At 44.0% G+C, this 21067-nt stretch overlaps 1 protein-coding gene across 5 annotated transcripts in view; it reads left to right on the top strand.

Moving 5' to 3' along the window:
* Positions 1–21067, top strand: part of LOC122791042 (myomegalin-like) — a 3200315-nt gene that overhangs the window by 359668 nt on the left and 2819580 nt on the right. For all 5 annotated transcript variants that reach the window (XM_044058817.1, XM_044058818.1, XM_044058820.1 and 2 more), the window contains exon 6: positions 4664–4787. In XM_044058817.1, coding sequence (XP_043914752.1) covers positions 4664–4787 — 124 coding nt within the window. The remainder of the gene's footprint in view (positions 1–4663; positions 4788–21067) is intronic.

Here is a 21067-nt window from a genome sequence, read left to right as displayed (position 1 = left end):
CAAGAAATGGTACATAACATACAGCAGGTTAGTAACCATTCTTTAAAATGTGGCTATGATGCACTGGAGGCTTCCTTTAGATCAGCCATGACTGGCACAGTTATCAGGAGGCATGCATGGTTGAAAGAACAGGCATTACCAGACCATGTCAAATCTAAGCTTTTGGATGCACCTATGGGCAAGGTCAATTTATTTGGTTCCCCTGCACAGCAGGTACTAAAAAAGATGGAAGAGAAAGCAAAATCTGTGCAAACAGTGAAAGATTTCTTACAAGTTCAACCTCCAAGGTTTAGCAGGAACTGGCCTTCCAAGAATTGGTCCTTTCCGGACTCCTCTAAGGCACAAAGTGGCAGGAATAGGCGCTCTAGAGGCAGAAACCAATCCAGGGGTGCCTACAGGGGTCGCCGGTGGCAGGGTAACAACCAACGAGGCACAGATACAGCCACCACCACTACAACAACTCAATCACAGTGACTTGGCGGTGGCACCGCCTACCAGGGAACAACTAGAAGCACCCTTAGGCGGAAAGCTAACCTTATTTTCAAGAAACTGGCACTGCATTACAAGAGAAAAATGGATTTTGCAAACTATAGACCAAGGTTACAGGTACCATTTCCATACTCTACCAGGAAAGAGAGGAATGCCAAACCTACCACCTACTCAAAGGACAGAAGCTCTAAAACAAATATCTCAATTATTAAAAATGAGAGCTGTGGAAAAGGTACCATCTATGGAGCAAGGAAAGGAATTTTACTCCAGACTCTTCCTGGTACCAAGAAAAGAAAACAAATGGAGGCCTATTCTAGACTTGTCCGCTTTAAACACATTCCTCATTGTTCCAAAATTCAAAATGCTGACCCTACAGCAGCTTCTTCCCATGCTGGGCAAGGAGTCTTGGCTGGTAACTCTAGATCTCAAGGAGGCATACCTGCACGTCCCCATAAGACCAATTTGCAGAAGATACCTCAGATTTCTTGCAGGATCAGAGCATTATCAATTCTCAGCATTGCCCTTTGGCTTATCTACTGCGCCCAGAGTGTTCACGAAATGCCTGGCATCTAATCGCTCATTGCAGACTTCAGGGGATTCAAATCTATCCCTACCTGGACGACTGCCTGATACAAGCGGACAACAAAAACAAACTAACAGAAGACTTACAAAGAGTCATCTACCTGCTGCAAGCCCTGGGATATACAGTCAATACAAAAAAGTCAAGGCTGATTCCATCCCAAAGAATAACCTTTCTGGGTGCAGAACTGGACACAACAAAACAAATGGCATTTCTAACTGCAGAAAAGAAAGAGCAACTTCCTCTCTACTTCTTGGCATTAACAAAGCAGAACCATCTAACTGCAAGAAAAGTGCTACAAGCTCTAGGATTCATGGCATCCTGCATAATTCTGGTCCCTCATGCCAGGCTGCATATGAGAAAGCTACAGTGGTACCTAAAGAATTTGTGGTCCCAGCACAAGCACAGCCTAGAAACCAAAATTCCAATGATCCCATGCCTGAAGCGAGAGTTCCTATGGTGGGCTCAGGCCTGCCAATCAAACACAGGATTGCCCTTCTGCAAAAGTCAACCAAGACAAACCATCACAACAGATGCCTCAGACCTCGGTTGGGGGGCACACATGATGGGCAAGTGCATTCAAGGCCTATGGACTCAAGACCAGCTGCATCTGCACATAAATCTAAAAGAAATGATGGCAGTAAAATTGGCAATCCAGGCATTCAGACCTTTTCTCCAAGAAGGCCAGTTGATGATAAGGACAGACAACACCACAGTTATGTGGTACATCAACAAACAGGGAGGCACACACTCATACCCTCTATGCCGGCTGGCACTGGACCTATGGGATGTGGCTCTGAGCTACAACATTCAGTTACAGGCAATTTATGTACCAGGGAAGGCAAACATTCTAGCAGACATATTAAGCAGAACTACAACAGATGCCCACGAATGGATGCTGCATCCGGACATCTTCAAAACCATCACAAGAGAATGGGGATTACCACAAATAGACTTGTTTGCATCCCCATTCAATCACCAGTTGAAGAAATTCTGCACAAGGACTTACCACCCACTTGCTTGGAAGGTGGACTCCCTATCTTTCAGTTGGAAAAGCCTGACAGCATCGCATTCCCACCACTTCCTTTGATGCACAAGGTGCTTCTGAAGATCAAAGAGGAACGTCCGAGGATCATTCTGATAGCCCCAGACTGGCCAAGACAACATTGGTATCCACTGCTGAGGAGTATGTCCGGGAACAAATATGGACACTGCCCTGATCCCATTACTGCCAACACAGAACAACTACAACATCCTGCATCCAAACCTAAAAACTCTGCAGCTAACTGCCTGGAACATTACATAACAGCAATTAACCCAAATTTATCCCAAAGGGTTAAAGACATAATCCTGGAGGCTCGTAGACCTTCAACAAGAAAGAATTATGCAGCAAAATGGAAAAGATATCTCATCTGGAGTACTGCAAAGGGGCAAGATGTGACATGGTGAACATAGCCAACATCCTGGAGTACTTGGCGGAGCTCTTCCATACAGGCCTGTCCTATTCTTCCATCAAGATACATGCATCAGCTATTTCAGCAGAATACAGCTTGGATCCTCCTGTCTTCTCGCATCCTCTGCTCAGTTTCTGAGAGGAATTAAAAATGTAAAACCTCCCAGGAAACCTCCATTGCCAGCATGGGACTTGAACTTTGTGCTAGAAAAACTGACTCTTCCTCCTTTCGAACCAGCAGCAACAGCAGAATTGCAATACTTATCCTGGAAGACTGCTTTCCTGCTGGCAATAACTTCAGCAAGAAGGGTCTCTGAACTACAGGCATTAATGGCAATGCAACCCTTCCTGATCTTCCATCAAGATAGAGTGTCCATGAGAACAAATCCTACATTTATGCCTAAGGTGGTATCCAGAGTCTCTTTAAATCAGGCTATCCACCTTCCTACATTCTTCCCCAACCCACAGAACAGGGGAGAAAGGCTCTTGCATACCTTGGATGTACACAGACAATTACGCTACTACCTGGACAGGACAAAAAACAATAGAAAAACTGACCAGCTTCTGGTAGCATATGCAACAGGAAAGGAAGGAAAACCAATTTCTAAGCAGACAATCTCCAAATGGATAGGAAATTGCATTAGATTTTGTTACTCCTACCATGGAAAGAAAACTCCAGAGAACATCAGGCCTCACTCCACAAGGGCTACAGCCACTACCACAGCTTTCTTACGAGGAGTGGCTACCAAGGACATTATAGAGGCTGCTACTTGGACCTCCGTGCATACATTTGCCAAGCATTATAACTTACCTCTATACTCTAGATCCCGTGCTGGTTTTGCCACTGCTGTTTTGCAAGGGATCCTAACTACACCATAATCTCTTCTCATTTCCTCCTCCCTAGTTTAGCTATGGTATTCTACCCATTTGTAAAGACTGCAGATGCATCCTTGAAGGACATAGTACAGTTTTGTACCTACCATAAATGTAGATGTCCGAGAGGAATGCATCTGCAGTCAGGATTACCCACCCTCCTTCCCTCTGAGGTACTCCTAGGGTATTTGCCAATCTTCAGCTAGCTTGGGGATCTATTATGGTGTATTTGTTTGTATATATGTACATACATGCTTATTTTGTGTGTTTGCTCTCTACTATTTGGAAACTTTGGCATTTATCCAAATTTAGCCATCCAAGAGGGCACCTGGCATCTGGGGCAAGAAACACTGAGGAAAATGGCGTCGGCTGATGCCTTTATACCCGAATAACTGCCGCAATGACGTCGGGTGAAGTGCGACACCAGCCGAAGCCAGACCCAGACTTTGTAATCCGGCCGACCGAAGGGCTGCCTGACGACAGGACAACCCATTTGTAAAGACTGCAGATGCATTCCTCTCGGACATCTACATTTATGGTAGGTACAAAACTGTACTTTTTCAATGCTCTTATGGCTGTTAAGCCCTCTGAAGGATCATCTGTTCCTGGTTTTATTCCTTCGTCTTCTGTTCCTTTAAAACAAGTGCTGTACAAGAGGCAGCATAACCTTAGCTTATTTCCTTCCCTCTGTGCACTCATTTTCTTCACAGTAATACTGTATTCTACTCATGAAGTCTCTCCATGACTTTTTGTCTTGTTCCGTGTACTCTTCTTTAACATTTCCTTCCCTTCTGCCTCTCCGTGCTTCTCCAAATTTCTTGGCTTCCTTTTTCCAAGCTAAGTTTTCTTTTCTGAGCATGAATTTATGCATTTTATTTCGTCTCTTGGAAGAAAATAATGTGGCATAATTGCTTACTCTGTGATCAGCCGTATTATGGATACATTTGTAGCTGGGGTACTAGGGTTTCATTTGGAGGTGAACCCAGAGACCTCCCTGTGGGAGAAATTCAGTCACGTTTTAAAACGTTTGGAAGACATGCATGTGACCAGCTAATGAGATAACTACCCCATATGTAGGCACCAGTAACTAAACTGCATTGATTGACTTTATCTTATTACTACACGTACCTGATTAGTGAGTAAAGGCATACCATCCTGTGAATGAAGGTAACATTGTAGCTTTTATTAGAATTGGAAATCTTTGCTGTCTTTCTCTTTTCTGTGTCATACAGAATAACTGAGTACAAGTATTTTGTCTTAAACTGTAGAAAAGCTGTTGAAAGTTTGTCTGGGAACCGTGATAATGAAATTCGTCGTGTGAAGGATGAAGCTCAGAGGGAACTGCAGAAAATAAAAGATGATTTCAGCCATCGAATCAACCTACTAGAAAAAGTGAGTGTTTTTATTATGACTGTATCTTGACATGTGTTGGGAGTTTTTAACTTTCCTGCTGTGAAGTTCTGCATGCAGCCTGCCACGGAGATGGATACACCAAGGTAAAACTACCGAGACAATCTCAGAAATGAGGACAAAACTTAGTTTGTTTGAGGGGATGATTTAACATTTCACGGTAGTTTTCTGTCTCCGGGGAGAAGGCTGAACTTGTGGCATTTAGCAAACCTTAAGAGTGTTGCACTCAGTTTGTTTAGAAGGATTTTGGGTAATGTGGAAGTCTCCAGGTACATGACGAATCACTTTTTCATTTTGGATGTATTCACAGGTAAATAAGATAAGGGGGAGGTTTGAGTATGTAGACTAAAAGTGAGAGGAATGTAATCCAGGACTTGTGGCTTTCTCAAGGAGCAGTGAATTTTCAGAGCTACTTTGCCATGTAAAGTTTTTAACAGTGAAAATGATTTACTTATTTTGGTGGAGTTGGAATGGCTGAGTCCAAAGATATTACTTAAACCAGAACAAAACAAGGATCCACTGCTTTAGGCTTTGTGCTGATCCAGAGAGAAGAGGATGTATTTGGATGAAGATGTAGTAAATGCTAAGCTGTTTTCACGTGCCTTTTCTGGTATTCCAGCATATTTTCTTCAGCTGTAGCTAGCTTTTTCTGAATCACCTTTCTTTTTAGTCTGAGGTTTCCAGAATAATTTGCATATATTAAGTAACTGATGGGGCTAAGTTGGCTAGAATTTGAGTTTCCTGGTCCATTTTCAGCTCTGTGCCATCTCTATATAAAATAGTCACTTAAATACTAACATAATCGGTTTTCTTTTTTGTTGACCAGTCCCACGTAATTTTTATTTATGGTCTGTAGAGGTAACCTGATAAAACGATCGGGAATGTTGTCATTTAAGATGAAAAAGGGAATTTAAATGTATAGGAAACGCATGGTGGAGGGATGCAATAACCAAGAAGTATACAGCACATTTTTGTAAACTGATTGTGGGAAAGGATTTTGTAGAATAGTTACTAGATAAATGAGTTGCTGAAGAACCAGAAGAAGTGAATTCTAATGAGATTTATTGAGGGCATTCTGGAAGGGATTTGATGGGTAGTGGGTTAATGCCATCTGTGTGGAATGCTATGCAGTGGAGATATTAGTTCTTTTGTATAGTAAAAGATGGTTATTTGTGGTCTCCATTTAACAAATGCTGTTGGGATGAAGTAATGACTCATAATTTGCTTTTGAATTTACATTATCTTGAATGTTTGTTGAAGGAAGTAGCATTCTTTTATTTTAATTGATGTTTTGTAAGGGGTTTACATATGAGTGATTGAATAATTCTCCTTCAATTCGCCGGTTTCTGAAAAATGACCAAAGAAAATCCAAGGAGACAACACCCCCAAAAAGCAGTCAAAAAAATATTTTTTTGTAGCCCCCCCCCCCCCCCCCCCCCATAAATTATTTTTACCAATTTCATGCTTGCACCATGGTGGTGGAAATGGGAAGAACCCAAAAAAAACGTACCGGCGTCTCACACAGTACAGTATGTTGTAGTGAAATCCACAGCAGTATTTAAATCTTTAAAGTAAACCTACTCATCCAGCACTGGAGCAAAAGCCTTTATACTTTTCCTCCATTTGCTTTAGTTCCCAGGTTATTGACCAGAATCAAGGAGGAGAGATCAAACATAATCCTACTAGTACCCTTTTTGCCAAGACAATACTGATTCACTGTCTTGAGCAGCATGACAAGAGGAAAGTGCAAAGTATAGCATTAGAGAATATGGACCCCCTGACTCAAAACATGGATTCCCTTTTATACCCAAACCTGGTCACCTAAGGCCGAGAGCTTGGATGATATCACCTTAATTCTAAGTGGGTACAGGTAGCCTGAGGATGTGCTAAATATTATGAATGAGACTTTGAAACCTCGTACAAGGGTAAATGGCAGATTTTCTTCTGGTGCCATTTCAGGAGAAGGCTAAAGTGGTTATGGTCCTAGAATATCTGTTGGACCTTTTTAAATCTGATTGGTGCACACCTCTGAAAACGTATGTCTGCAATTTTCGTCCTGTCTTCCTGTGGACACTCAGACTGTCAAGCAGCCCCTCAAGGGTATGGCTTCATCCACCTCAGACCACCCAAAAAGAAAATTGCTCTACCATGAGATCTTATCTAGTTTAAATAAACACCCTTGCTCTTTTGAACCAGCTGTTTCATCACTCCTTTATTACCTTTCTTGAAAGATGTTGCTTTTGGGGTCTGTTACCTTTAGAAGAAGAATGTCTGAACTGCAAGCTATGATGTGCAAAGAACCTTTCCTGGTCTTTCAACAGGGCAGAGTATCCCTGTGTACCAATTCCAGTTTTATGTCTACGTTATCTGAAATTACTTTTTTTTTTAAACCAAACTATTCATTTGTCATTTTTCTCAAATTCACAGAATTCCTGAGAGAACCCTAAATTTCCTTGATGTACATAACTGGCTGAGATACTACAGACAGAAAGAAATCCGGAAAGTCTGATCAACTGTTTCTGTTGTGGAGTGAAAATAGGGCAGACCTTTAAACAAAATGTACCTTATGTAAAGATTATATCTGCGGGTGGTGGTGCTGTGGTAGCGTTGCCGCCTCACAGTAAGACGCTGACCGGTTCGAGACTCAGCTAGAGCGTCTTCTGCGTGGAGACATGCGCGAGTGGGCGTACCTTCGTTGAAGGTTGTGCGTCAGGGCTGGCAAATCGGCACGTAAAAATCAACTGCCAATCATTAGCGGACCAGAGTTCCACTGTGGCGACCCCTAACCGGGAAAAGCTGAAAGACACAACAACAACAGCCTTATGTAAAGATTAGCCACTACATTTCTTTTTGCTTTTCCTAGCACAGTAAAACCACCACATCTAGAAGCTACTGCTGTCAACACACTCTTACTAAGATGGTGAAGGTGGGGGTGTTTTGTGCACGCTGTTTTAGAGGTAACTAATTGATATTGTTCACACCTTTTTCCAAATAGTATAATGTAGGAGCAGCCTCTAAGACCAGAACTGGATTTGCCTCCACTGTTCTCTCGGGCATTATTTCCAAGTGACTGACTCTGTCCTTCGTAGTTTTTTGTGCTTTGGGAGTATTGCAAATGTGAGGACAGTAACACTTGAGTATTATAGTGACCATGGTACAGTTGAGTTAGGAACTTAACAGAAGTGTAAATGTTTGAGTGGACTCCCTCCTTTCCACCTTCATGTTACTTATTTGACTAGCGACCTTTGTATAGGTGTGGCTCCCTTTTTCCCCATTGTATACCTTCTGATGTTCTTCGTGTTTCACTGTTGCAGTCATTACATTTGGGTAATCCTGCTGGCAGGTTGCCCTCAGTCGGCCTGAATTCCAAAGTCCTGGGTCCTGCGTTGGCTGTAGTCCTCCCTTCCCTGATGTCAGGTTTTCAGGGGTATAAAAGAAGCAGCAGATGCCATTTTCTTCAATCTTTCTTGCTGCGTGGTGCCCAAAGCAGAAGCAGGTTGCAAGTGCCGGTTGGCAGACTCCTGAGATTTTCAAGTTCGAATGTCAGATCCGAAGTCTTCCATAAAAACTAAGTACAACGTTGGGGAAACTTTTTTTTTTTTCTTGCTCCAGAACCAATGCCAGAAAAAGTTAATATTTGTATTTCTTGTGGGAAGCAAATACCTCATAAGAACTTTCATTTTTACTGTATTCCTTGCCTAGGTCCCGATCATAACTTTCTGGGTTGTCGGTTTTGTGCTAGATTTAACCAACGCACTAGTAAGCGTTGGTATGATTTTGCTTTGAACTACTTTGGACGCAGGTTTAATTATCCAGAAATGTCAGAAAGCCATCCGACTACCGGCGTTCACAAAAAAACGCAAAGAAAAAGAAATACACCGAGGCCCAAAATCGACGACTAAGCTTCTCATAAGCCAGTCGCCGGTTCTCAGTGAGGCGCTTTCGCAGCCCCTGACGACCTACTACTTTAGAGTCACAGGCCGCTTCAAACTCCCACGTGGAGTCGGCCATGCAGCTGGAAACTCAGGGTATTGAAGCCTTGGACACTAATCCTTCAGATGGGTCCAGAGCCGCTGAACAGGCACCAGCTTCTGAGGGTGTATTCAGACCCAAACATCTATACATTAAACCGACTTGAAAGGCAAAGACTAAAGCTCCTTCAAAGGCAAAGAAGCAAACTCAAGAGCCACGTGGACAGGCCTCCATGCCCAAAAAACAGATGCTCAAAATGGCCGAAGACTTGATTACCTTGATCAGGGGTTCCCATCCCCCTCCTGATAAGAGGCCTAGGCAAGAGACTGACAGCTTCTCCTCCTGAGGACTATTCCTTTGTGGAAACCTTGCATACCATGAGGGAGCATTTCCACTGGGAGAGCCAAGATTTTTCAGAATCTAAAAAGAGGCTCAGGGATTTCCTGTTACTACCTCAGCACAAGCCACTTGCCATCCTCCCTGTGTTAGACATTGTAGATGTGTTTTCGGAGTCTAGCCTTACCCCTGACTCCTTACCTCCAGCTCCTGTTAAGCCTGACAGAGATATTACAGGGTTCCTGACTCGCATAAATTCCTCTCTAAAAACCCTGCTGCAGACCCAGAAACTATTTCTCAGGGTCCCAAGGGAGTTAAGGCTTCCGCTGCAAAAAACCCTACCCCTTCTGACAGGGATTCTAGGGCACTGGACAGATGGGGGAAAAAAGGTTTACACATCTGCTACCTTGGCTATAAGGGCCTTAAACTGTCAGTTTCATATGCTCAAATATCGGCAACATGTTATGTCATTGCTTAAACAGAAAATGTTAAACTCTGAATGTGCAGAAAACAAGGAAATGCAGGATATATTGCATGCAGCTGAACAAGTTGGAAAGCATACTTTGCAATGTGGTTTTGATTCTTTAGAGGCCTCCTGCAGGGCCGCAGTTACAGTTTCTGTAATTAGAAGGCATGCTTGGTTAAAGGAACAAAATCTGCCTGATCATGTTAAAGTTAAATTATTAGATGCACCTTTACAGCATGATGCTTTGTTTGGTGTTAAGGCAGAAGAGGTGTTAAAGAAAATGGAGGACAAGGCTAAATCTATGCAAATGGTCAAAGATTTCTTACAAGTACAGCCACCTAGGTTTAGTAGACACTGACCAACAAAGAATTGGTCCTTTCCTGTGTCAGACAGACCTCAAAGCGGCAGACCCAGACGCCCTAGAGGCAGTTCCCAGGCGCAAGGTTCATACAGGTCAAAGCAATGGGATGCTTCTACCTCCAAAAGTGGAGAAGACAAATCACAACCTTACAGGAAACAGCCCCAGTGACTTCCCCCTGCCTGCACCAAGCACTTATTACCTGGCAGCACCCTTAAGGGAAAATTAGCACTTTTTTCTCAAAATTGACACATTATAACCCAGGACAAGTGGGTTCTAAATATTGTGTCACAAGGCTACAAGTTCCATTTCCATACAATGCCAAAGGCAAACGGCTGGCCAGATCTGCCAAAAAATCAATGGGCAGAGGCACAAAAACAAGTCTCATCCCTCATAGACATGAGGGCCATTCAACAAGTGCCAGAGCAAGAGCGGGGGCAAGGATTTTACTCAAGACTGTTCTTAGTGCCCAGAAAGGACAAGGCCTGGAGGCCAATACTGGGCCTATCGATTCTGAGCACATACCTGGATATACCAAAATTCAAAATGTTGACTTTGCAGCAGCTTCTGCCCATGCTGGGCAAGAACGATTGGCTTGTAACTTTAGACCGAAAAGAGGCATACCTGCATATCCCAGTCAGACATGTGCAGAAGATACCTCAGATTCAAGGCTGGCTCAATGAATTACCAATTCTCTGCACTGCCCTTTGGCTTATCTACTGCGCCCAGGGTGTTTACAAAGTACCTGGCACCAGTAATTGCATTCTGCAGACAGTGTAATACAAATATACCCTTACTTGGACGACTGTCTTAATTCAAGCAGAGAACAAGGACATCCTTTTACAGCATCTGGCGTTTGTGAAAAAACTTCTAACATGCCTAGGGTACACAGTCAACGAAAAGAAATCAAAACTGGTACCCTCTCAAGAGATCATATTCCTGGGTGCAAGCTTAAATACAACTGTCCAGATGGCTTATCTCACGCCAGACAAACAAAGGCAACTGACTACCTATTTCAACATGTTAGCAACAAAGGCCCAGTTATCTGCAAGGAAAAAATCTGCAGACTTAGGGCTTCATGGCATCCTGCATCCTATTAATTCTATATGCAAGACTGCATATGAGGAAACTTCAGTGGTACCTAAAAAGTGTTTGACTCAACATTGCCACAGCCTGGAAACCATAATTACTCTCATTCCCTGCCTGCAACAGGAGTTTCGATGATGGGCAAAGGCTTGTCACCAAAACAAGGGACAGCCATTCACATTACCCCCAGCCAGGCAGACACAAACAACGGATGCATCAGATTATGCCTGGGGGGCCCACATGGTAGGAAGATGCATTCAGGGAACATGGACCTCAAACCAAATGCATCTACATATCAATCAAAAAGAGATGCTAGCTGTTCAAAATGCCCTGACAGCCTTAAAGGACCTACTTCATCCAGGACAACTACTGATAAAGACAGACAACACCACGGTCATGTGGTATATAAACAAGCAGGGGGGCATACATTCTTACCCCCTTTGCAGACTAGCTATGACTTTGTGGGACACAGCATTGACTTACCAAGTACATCTGCAGGCACAATTCCTGCCAGGAAAGAAAAATACTCTGGCAGATGAACTATGCAGAAACCTCATGGATCCCCACGAGTGGCAGCTGGATCCACAAGTCTTCAACATGATAAAAAGGAAATGGGGATGCCCGGACATAGATCTATTTGCCTCCCCTCACAACTACCAACTAAAGAGATTCTGCACAAGGATTTATCAAAGATAAGCATGGAAAGTGGACGCCCTATCCTTCAGCTGGAAAAAACTATCAGTATATGCCTTTCCCCCTCTGCCTCTCCTCCCCAAGGTACTCCTAAAGGTCAGACAGGAGAGGCCAAAGATTATTCTGATTGCACCAGACTGGCCCCGCCAGCACTGGTACCCAATATTAAGGAGCCTGTCTCAATGCCCACCTTGGACCTTACCTCAAGTACCGCATCTACTATTCCAGCAAAACAATCAGATTCTGCACAGCCAGCTCAGAACTCTAAACCTGACAGCATGGCGAATAATGTAGTCATACCAAACGCACCTCTCAGCAAAGCTGTGATGGATGTCATTTTGGAAGCCAGAAGGCCTAGTACTAGAAAATCTTATGCTGGAAAATGGAAGAGATTCTGTGCTTGGAACCAGGCACAAGGAACAGATACAACTGTGCCAAATATTCCTCAGATTTTACAATACTTAACTGAGATACTGGACAAAGGCCTATCTTTCTCTTCTATTAAAATTCATGCCTCTGCCATTTTGGCCCATAACAATGCAGAGCCACCAATCTTTTCTCATCCCTTATTAAAGCAGTACCTCAGAGGAGCCAAAAATTTAAGGCCTCCAAGGAGATCACCAATGCCTGCATGGGACCTCAACTGCGTCTTGGGAAAAACTCACCCTGCCTCCTTTTGAGCCAGCTGCTACTGCGGATATAAAGTTTTTATCTTGGAAAACAGCTCTGCTCCTAGCAATAACTTCTGCAAGACGAGTTTCAGAGCTACAGGCACTCGTGGCTGTGGAAACTTTATCATTTTTTATCCGGACAGGGTCTCCCTGAGGACAAACCCAACATTTATGCCTAAAGTGGTGTCCAGTGTGGCTCTTAATCAAACCATTCATCTGCCAACTTTCTATCCAAATCCACAGAACAATGGGGAAAGAATTCTACATTCTTTGGACGTAGACAGCTTAGATTCTACTTGAACAGAACCAAAGTTTTCAGAAAGACAGAGCAATTACTAGTGGCATATGCTGCAGGATCACAAGGAAAGGCCATCTCAAAGCAGACTAGTGGATAGGCCAGTGCCTAAGGGCATTATGCCACATTCCACCAGAGCTGCAGCCACTTCAGCAGCCTTTCTCAGGGGAGTACCAACCAAGGACATTTTAGAGGCAGCTACTTGGAGTTCAGTGCACACCTTTACAAAGCACCATCATCTGCCACTCTACTCTAAATCCAGGGCAGGCTTTGCCACTGCAGTTCTGCAGGGTCTTATAGCCGCTCCTAATGCTGTTTAGCTCCAGCCTCCCAACCATAGTTTTGGGAATCTACCCAAATGTAATGACTGCAACAGTGAAACATGAAAAACATAGTACAGTTGTGTACACTTACTATAAATGTAGATGTTCAAGTGTATTCACTGTTGCAGTCCAGGTTACCCACCCGCCATTCCCCCTTTTCTTCTGATGAAACTTTTCTTTCCTTCTCTGATTTATACAACTTGTGTGGTGTATTTGCTTGTGGATGAAGGTAAAGTTCATATTGCTGCATGTAATTTTATATATAGATATAAATTTTGCCTACCCTTTTAGGGGGCACCTGACATCTGGGGCAAGAAAAACTAAAGAAAATGCCGTCAGCTGCTTCTTTTATACCCCTAATGACCTGACGTCAGGGAAGGGGCGACAACAGCCAACGCAGGACCCAGGACTTTGGAATTCAGGCCGACTGAGGGCAACCTGCCTGCAGGATTACCTAAATGTAATGACTGCAACAGTGAATACACTTGAGCATCTACATTTATGGTAAGTGTACACAACTGTACTTTTCACCTTCCCACCAGGCCCACATCCCTCTTTTTGTCTGCCTACCATCTGGAGAAGGGGGGATTGGGTCCTGTAGGGTGGACCTGGAGCAGTGGAAGCTGTATCTTCTGGCCAAGTACCGTAGTCTGTTCTCTAGCCAATGTGGGAGTAACAAACCTCTAAAGATTGTATCAGCTGGCACATCATCTATACTACCAACATACTGATTTCTTTGTAAGAGAGCATTGGCTGATGACCTGGAGGGGAAGGTAAAGATCTGGAAATCAGGTTGACCATGGGCTATCTGCTTACAGAATATCTCAAATGTGAGGACTGCAGTAGTGAATCAACTTTAACATCTACATTTATGAAATTTATCTGGTTCACACTTTAGGCTATCCACTGCACCTTGAGTATTTTCCAAGTGCCATGCTCCAGTAGTCGCCCACTGTTGAATTCTTGGCATTCGTGCTGATTTATGCAGAGTCGGTGTCCATGTGTTTGGAATCGTTAGTAGGTCTCGATCTTGCTCTCCCAGCTAGGGTTCAAGTTGAGCTTTTGGAAGTTGTGCCTGACACCCTCACAAAGGCTTGTCTTCCTGGGTTGCTTAATTGACACAAACAAAAGAATGGCCTGTCTTCCTGAAGACAAGGTCCTGTCTTAACAGTGCAGTGATGTTCTTCATCTCACATTGCTGCAGTCCTTACATATGGGTAGTCCGCTGTCCTCGGTCGGCCCGAATACCAAAGTATAAGGCTGACATCGGTCAAGGCGCTTAAAACTGACATCAGGACGTCAGGGTACAAAAGCGCATGACCGACGTCATTTCCTCAGTCTTTTTTGCCGCATGGTCCGATGCAGAAGCAGCGTTGCAAGTGCCGTTCGTTCTGAAATTTTTCGTCGCAGTTTCAGACCGAATCCAAGTTGGCTAAGTACCCGTTGGGAATATTTTGTTTTTCTTGCCTCAGTGTTTTACCGGATGTCAGAAAAAGTGAATAACTGTATTTCTTGTGGGAAACAGATACTGCATAGGGATTATCATTCTTTGTGTATTCCTTGTCTGGGGCCTGAGCATGACGTTGTTGGGTGCCGCTTTTGTGCTAGGTTCAATAAGCACTATTAAGCGGAGGTTAGATTGTGCTAGGCTGGTCTTTGGGAAGCGGTGCAATTATAATATGCCGGATTCTCTGGCCCACTTCTGAAGAAGCGCAAAGACAAAGCAGTTAAACCCAGGCAAGATGAGTCGTCCGTTCGGACGCCGGTTCTTTAGAGGTTTCAGTGGAACCGGTGGTTCCGACGGAGACCTCTCTGGAGTCTCAGGGGGAGACTTTGATTTTGCAGGAGGTGGTCTCTCAGGAGGCAGGTCAGGCTGAAGGGGCTTCTCAAGTTACTGTACTCCCTCCCTTCCTAGGGTGGTTAGGCCTTCTCCTTCTGTTTCCAAGGCTTCTCCCAGAGGCAGGCCAGTTTTAGCTTCTGTTGGTGTCACTCCTAGTTCAGCAGGGTCTGTGCCTAAGAGGCACATGCTTAAAATGGCAGAAGATTTGATTACTCTGATTAGAGGTTCTTTGCCCCCTCCTGATAAGAGGCCTAGGGTGGAGCCAGAGTTGGGAAGTTTTGAGCAGGCTTAGGATGTTTCAGAGTCTTCAGCTGAAGACCTGCAGGAGTACTCTCCTTATTCTGATTCTGATGCAGATGATTCCACTCCTTCTGCTTCTCCTCCAGAGGATTTTTCTTTTTCAGAGACACTTCATTCTATGAGGGAACATTTTAAGTGGGAAGGTCAGGACTTCTCTGATTCTCGGAAAAGGCTTAGGGAATTTTGCTGTTACCCCAGCATAGGCCCTTGGCTATACCCCTGTTCTGGATGTTGTGGAAGATGTGTTTGCAGAGGCTTCTCTGAATCCTGATTCTTTGCCTCCTGCTCCTGTTAAACCGGATAGGTATTACAGGGTGCCTGAGGCTCATAAATATCTTTATAAGAGTCCTAGGGCGGACCCAGAAACTATTAGTCAGGGACCTAAGGGTGTCAAGGCCTCTGTTGTAAAAATCCGGTTCCTCTAGATAAAGAAGCCAGAGCTTTGGATAGATGGGGAAAAAAGGTCTATACATCTTCTACCTTAGCTATGAGGGCCTTGAATTGCCAGTTTCATATGTTGAAATATCAAAACTTTCTTCTTTCTCAATTGAAGTCTAAGGTGGATGCTCTGGAAGGCATTGAGTGTAAAGAATTACAAGATTTGGTGCATGTCTCTGAACAGGTGGGTAAGCATTCATTACAGTGTGGTTTTGATGCTGTGCAGGCCTCGTCTAGGGTGGCTGCCACTGGCTCAGTCTCTGCAGGCACGCCTGGCTGAAGGATCAGAATTTATCTGACCATGTTAAGACAAGGATTTTGGATGCTCCTTTACAGTCTGATGTGTTGTTTGGTTCACCTGTGGAGTCAGTCTTGAAGAAAATGGAAGACAAGGCTAAGTCTATGCAGGCTGTTAAAGATTTTTGCAAGTTCAGCCTCAGTTTAGTAGGAATTGGCCTGCTAAGCGTTGGGCGTATCCTTCTTATGATTCTCAGTCTAGGGGTAGATCTAGACGTGGTAGGGGGAGAGCTCAGAGTTCTTTCAGGCCTAGAACAGGGAGTTCACCTGCACAATCTTCTGGTGAGGGCAGGGGCCAGTCCTTTTGTAAACAGGCCCAATGACCTACTTTTTCAGCTGCCAGATCCTTCTTGCCTGGCAGCACCTTTGGGAGGAAGGTTAGCAGTCTTCAAGGAAAATTGGATGTTGATTACCCAGGACAAATGGGTATTGGATATCATACACCAGTGTTACAAGTTTTATTTCCATACCTTGCCTCCTTTCAAAGGCATGCCGGACGTTCCTCCTCAGCAAAGACTAGAGGCTCACAAACAGATTTCTCTGCTACTTCAAATAGGGGCCATACAACCGGTCCCTCTGCCAGAAGTGGGCCTAGGATTTTATTCTCGCCTGTTTCTAGTACCAAAGAAAGGAAACACGTGGAGACCAATTTTGGATTTATCTATCCTCAACACATATCTGGACATTCCCAAGTTCAAAATGTTGACGTTACAACAGCTTTTACCTCTGCTGGGCAAAGATCATTGGATGGTGACTCTGGATCTCAAGGAGGCTTACCTTCATGTTCCTATCAGGCCCAGTTGCAGGAAGTATCTGTTTGGGCTGGGACTTCACATTATCAGTTCTCTGCATTGCCCTTTGGCTTATCTACTGCGCCCAGAGTATTCACGAAGGTTCTGGCTCCAGTGGTAGCTTTCTTCAGGCTAAGAGGAATACAAATCTATCCTTATTTGGTCGAGTGCCTGATTCTGGCCCAAGAAAAGGACGAACTTCTTCATCATCTACAGTATGTGATGGCAGTGTTAAGATGCCTGGGGTATTCTGTGAACGAAATAAAGTCCAGTCTAGTACCCTCTCAGGACATGTGCTTTCTGGGTGTGAGACTGAATACAGCATCCCAGATGGCCTTTTTGACCCCGGACAAACAAAAGAATCTTTCTCTTTACTTCCACCAATTGTCTCGTCAGTCCAGGCTGACTGCAAGGACAGTCCTTCAAGCCTTGGGGTTCATGGCATCTTGTATTCTGGTACTTCCCAATGCCAAACTGCATATGAGGAAGCTACAATGGTATCTCAAGAATGTATGGACACAGCACTGCCAAGATTAAGACACTGTAATTCAGATAATACCTTGCATTCAAAAGGAGTTTTTGTGGTGGGCTCAGGAATGTCACCTAAACAAGGGACTCTCTGTGACCCGGCCAGAGGCGAGTCAGATTTTAACGACAGATGCCTCGGACAAAGCTTGGGGAGCTCATCTAAATGGAAAATGGGTACAAGACACGTGGCCTGCCAGACTTCAACATCTACATATCAACTTGAAGGAGATGTTAGCAGTCCAATTTGCATTGATAGCTTTCAAGGATTTACTTCTTCCAGGGTCATGTGGTACATCAACAAGCAAGGGGGAACGCATTCTTATCCTCTGTGCAGACAAGCAATGATTTTGTGGGAGACTGCTCTCAGTTTACAGCTAAATCTTCAGGCAAGGTTTCTGCTTGGAGCACAGAACTCCTTAGCAGATGTGTTGAGCAGACAAATTATGGATCCCCACGAGTGGAAATTGGATCCTCATGTATTTCAGAGATTGACAGTGTTATGGGGAACTCCAGACATAGATCTGTTCGCTTCTCCACTAAATTACCAGCTGCCAAAGTTTTGCACAAAAAGGTTTCATCCCACAGCTTGGAAAGTGGATGCTCTCTCTCATTCAATTGGAGCAATCTTCACGTGTATGCCTTTCCACCTCTGCCTCTCCTCCCAAAGGTACTCCTGAAGGTCAGACAGGACAAGCCAAACATGATTTTAATAGCTCCAGATTGGCCTCGACAGCACTGGTACCCATTACTGAGAAGTCTGCAGGAGCCTCCATGGCCTTTGCCTTCGATTCCTCACCTGCTGTCTCAGGAGAACAGTCATTTACTCAATGTCGAACTTCATTCTCTACATCTGACAGCCTGGCATATTCTGTTTTGAACCCTGGAGGGTCTCAGCTTCCACAACAAGTTTTGAATGTTATTTTGGAGGCCAGAAGGCCTAGTACAAGGAAAGTTTATGCAGATAAATGGAGGAGATTTTTATTTTGGAGTACAGCAAAGGACTTTGATGTTTCTAAACCTAATTTAAGTGTTGCACTTCAATACCTTACTGAGTTATTGGACAAAGGTTTGTCCTTCTCCTCTATAAAGGTTCATGCTGCAGCAATTTCTGCTCACTATGACTGTGACCCACCATTATTTTCTCAACCTTTATTTAAGCAATTCCTTAGAGGGGCAAAGAATATAAGACCCCTTGAGAGCTCCTACTCCTGCTTGGGATCTCAATTTTGTGTTGGAGAAACTCACTCTACAACCTTTTGAGCCTACAGCATCAGCAGAGTTGAAATATTTATCATGGAAGACTGCTTTTTTGTTGGCCATTACCTCTGCGCGAAGGGTTTCTGAATTACAGGCCCTTATGGCAGTTGAGCCTTTCTTAATTTTCCACAAGGATAGGGTGTCTTTGCGTACTAACCCTTCTTTAATGCCTAAAGTGGTTTCTAGTGTGGCTTTAAACCAAACTATTCATTTGCCTACTTTTTATGCAAACCCCCAAAATAAAGGGGAAAGGATTTTGCACACTTTGGATATCCACAGACAGTTGCGATATTATTTGAGCAGAACTAAAGGGTTCAGGCAGTCTCAGCAGTTGTTTGTTTCTTTTGCTTTGGGTTCTCAGGGCAAACCTGTTTCAAAACAAACTATTTCTAAGTGGATTGGGTTTTGTATTGCTTTCTGTTATTCCCATTATGGTAAGGAGATTCCAGCTGGGATTAGGCCTCATTCCACTAGGGCTACTGCCACTTCTACAGCTTTTTTAAGGGGGGTGGCTACTAAAGATATTTTGGAAGCAGCTACTTGGAGTTCAGTGCATACTTTCTCTAAGCATTACCACCTTCCACTTTACTCTAAATCTAGGGCTGGATTTGCCACTGCTATTTTACAGGGCATTTTGGCAGCACCTAATGCTTTATAGTTTTGCCATCCTCCCTTACCTCTGCTTTGGGATTCTACCCATATGCAAGGACTGCAGCAATGTGAGATGAAGAACATAGTACAGTTTTGTACCTACCATAAATGTAGATGTTCGAAGATCCACATTGCTGCAGTCCAATACCTCCCTCCTTCCCTCTGTTGTTGAAGGTGGTGGTGTAGTTTGTGTTGTACATATTGTAAATATGGTTAGTGCAGGTGGTTGGTTAGTTTTGCTGGTTTTGGCTTTGGCCTTTCTTGTTAGGGCCTTCTGACATCTGGGGCAAGAAAAGACTGAGGAAATGACGTCGGTCATGCGCTTTTGTACCCTGACGTCCTGATGTCAGTTTTAAGCGCCTTGACCGACGTCAGCCTTATACTTTGGTATTCGGGCCGACCGAGGACAGCGGACTACCCATATGTAAGGACTGCAGCAATGTGGATCTTCGAACATCTACATTTATGGTAGGTACAAAACTGTACTTTTTGGGACTTCTCTGTAGGAAATGGCACCTCAATAAGAGAATTCCTAAAAATTCTGACTGTGTCCATAATTCTCATGCTACCACTGGCTTATCTCTGCATGAGAAAAATCAATTGTATATCCAAAATTGTTGGACCCAGCACCTTCATTCTTGGGAATTTCAGTTGCAGGTGCTACCATTCATCAGCAGAGAGTTACAGTGGTGGAAAGCACAGTTGAGTATTAATCTAGGGCTTCCATTCCCTGCTTTCCTCCTTTTCCAGTACAATCTGTCCAAATTCACCTGACTTTGCATGGGAAGCTGTGCCAATGGGAGTGCAAGTGCAGGAAATTTGGAGACCCAAGGGACGCATAGAAGCACATCAGTGTCAAGGAAATGTTATCAATGGTTCATGCCTTGAAAGTCTTTCACCACCAGCCACAGTGATGTGGTACCCCAACAAACAAGGGGGGGAGGGGAGTCATACCTTCCCATGCCAGTTGGCAGTGATGGCCTGGGAGCTGTCTGTACAGCATTATTTGACTCTCTGGACGTAATACATTTAGAGTAAAATGTTGTGACAGATGGACTAACATAATCTTGGGCAGACAAGAATGGCAGTTCAAGGCAGTGGTGGTCCAAGGTTTAGTCCAGATGTAGAAAATATCTCTGATCTGTTTACCTCCTTTTAAAGCAGGAAGCTGGAGAAATTCCTTTCCAGGCTTCCTTTCAGCAATGTTTGGAGGATGGGCGCCTTTTTCTTCCTTTGGACAAGAATTTTCCTGTACGTGTTTCACCATTTTGTCTGATTCACAAGGTACTTCTGAAGGTTCATAATGAAGTGACAAAGATAATTGTGGTGAACCCCTCCTCCCAATGACCCATGCAATCTTGGTTCTGCCTTTAATGGTATTAGCCAAAGACAGTTGCCACAGACATCCTCACACACTGGATTTGCTCACAGTCTCTGGGGCAACTGGAGGACCTCAGTGTGGAGCAACTAAAACTGGCAGCCTAGATGTTTCAGTCTTAACTCCATTTAGATACTTGTTTCATGAGGATGTGCAGCAGGTGTTAGAGGTGAGAGAACTTGCTTGTAGAAAATCTTATGTTTACAAATTGATGAGTATTTGAGTGGTGGCTAAGTGGGGTCAAGAGGATCTTCTTCCATTTCACTGTTGCAGTATTCATTATGTCGTCTGGCCAGTATGCCAAAAGCCTTTGTTTGCTTTAAGTTGCACTGTATGTCACACGTATGCTCCTTGCGTAGCATAGGGGTTAAAGGTGATGTCCGTATATACCATCCTCAGAACTACTTTGCCGTCTGTCTGAATGCCATTGCTTAATTGTTGGTCTGAACGCCCGTTCTGTTGCTGGTTCACCAAAAGATTGCAGAGAAGTGTTGGGGGGGAGGGGTGAAGCAGTGCACTTGCCTTTCTTTTGTTGCTTCTGGGGTTTCTTGTCATCCAAGAAGAGTAAATGCTAGTGTAGGA

This window comes from Protopterus annectens, chromosome 16.part0, assembly GCF_019279795.1.
Source record: "Protopterus annectens isolate FY-2018-M chromosome 16.part0, PAN1.0, whole genome shotgun sequence".
Lineage (NCBI taxonomy): Eukaryota > Metazoa > Chordata > Ceratodontiformes > Protopteridae > Protopterus > Protopterus annectens.
The sequence above is the reverse complement of the archived record's forward strand: the minus strand, read 5'-3'. Positions and strand labels throughout refer to the sequence as shown.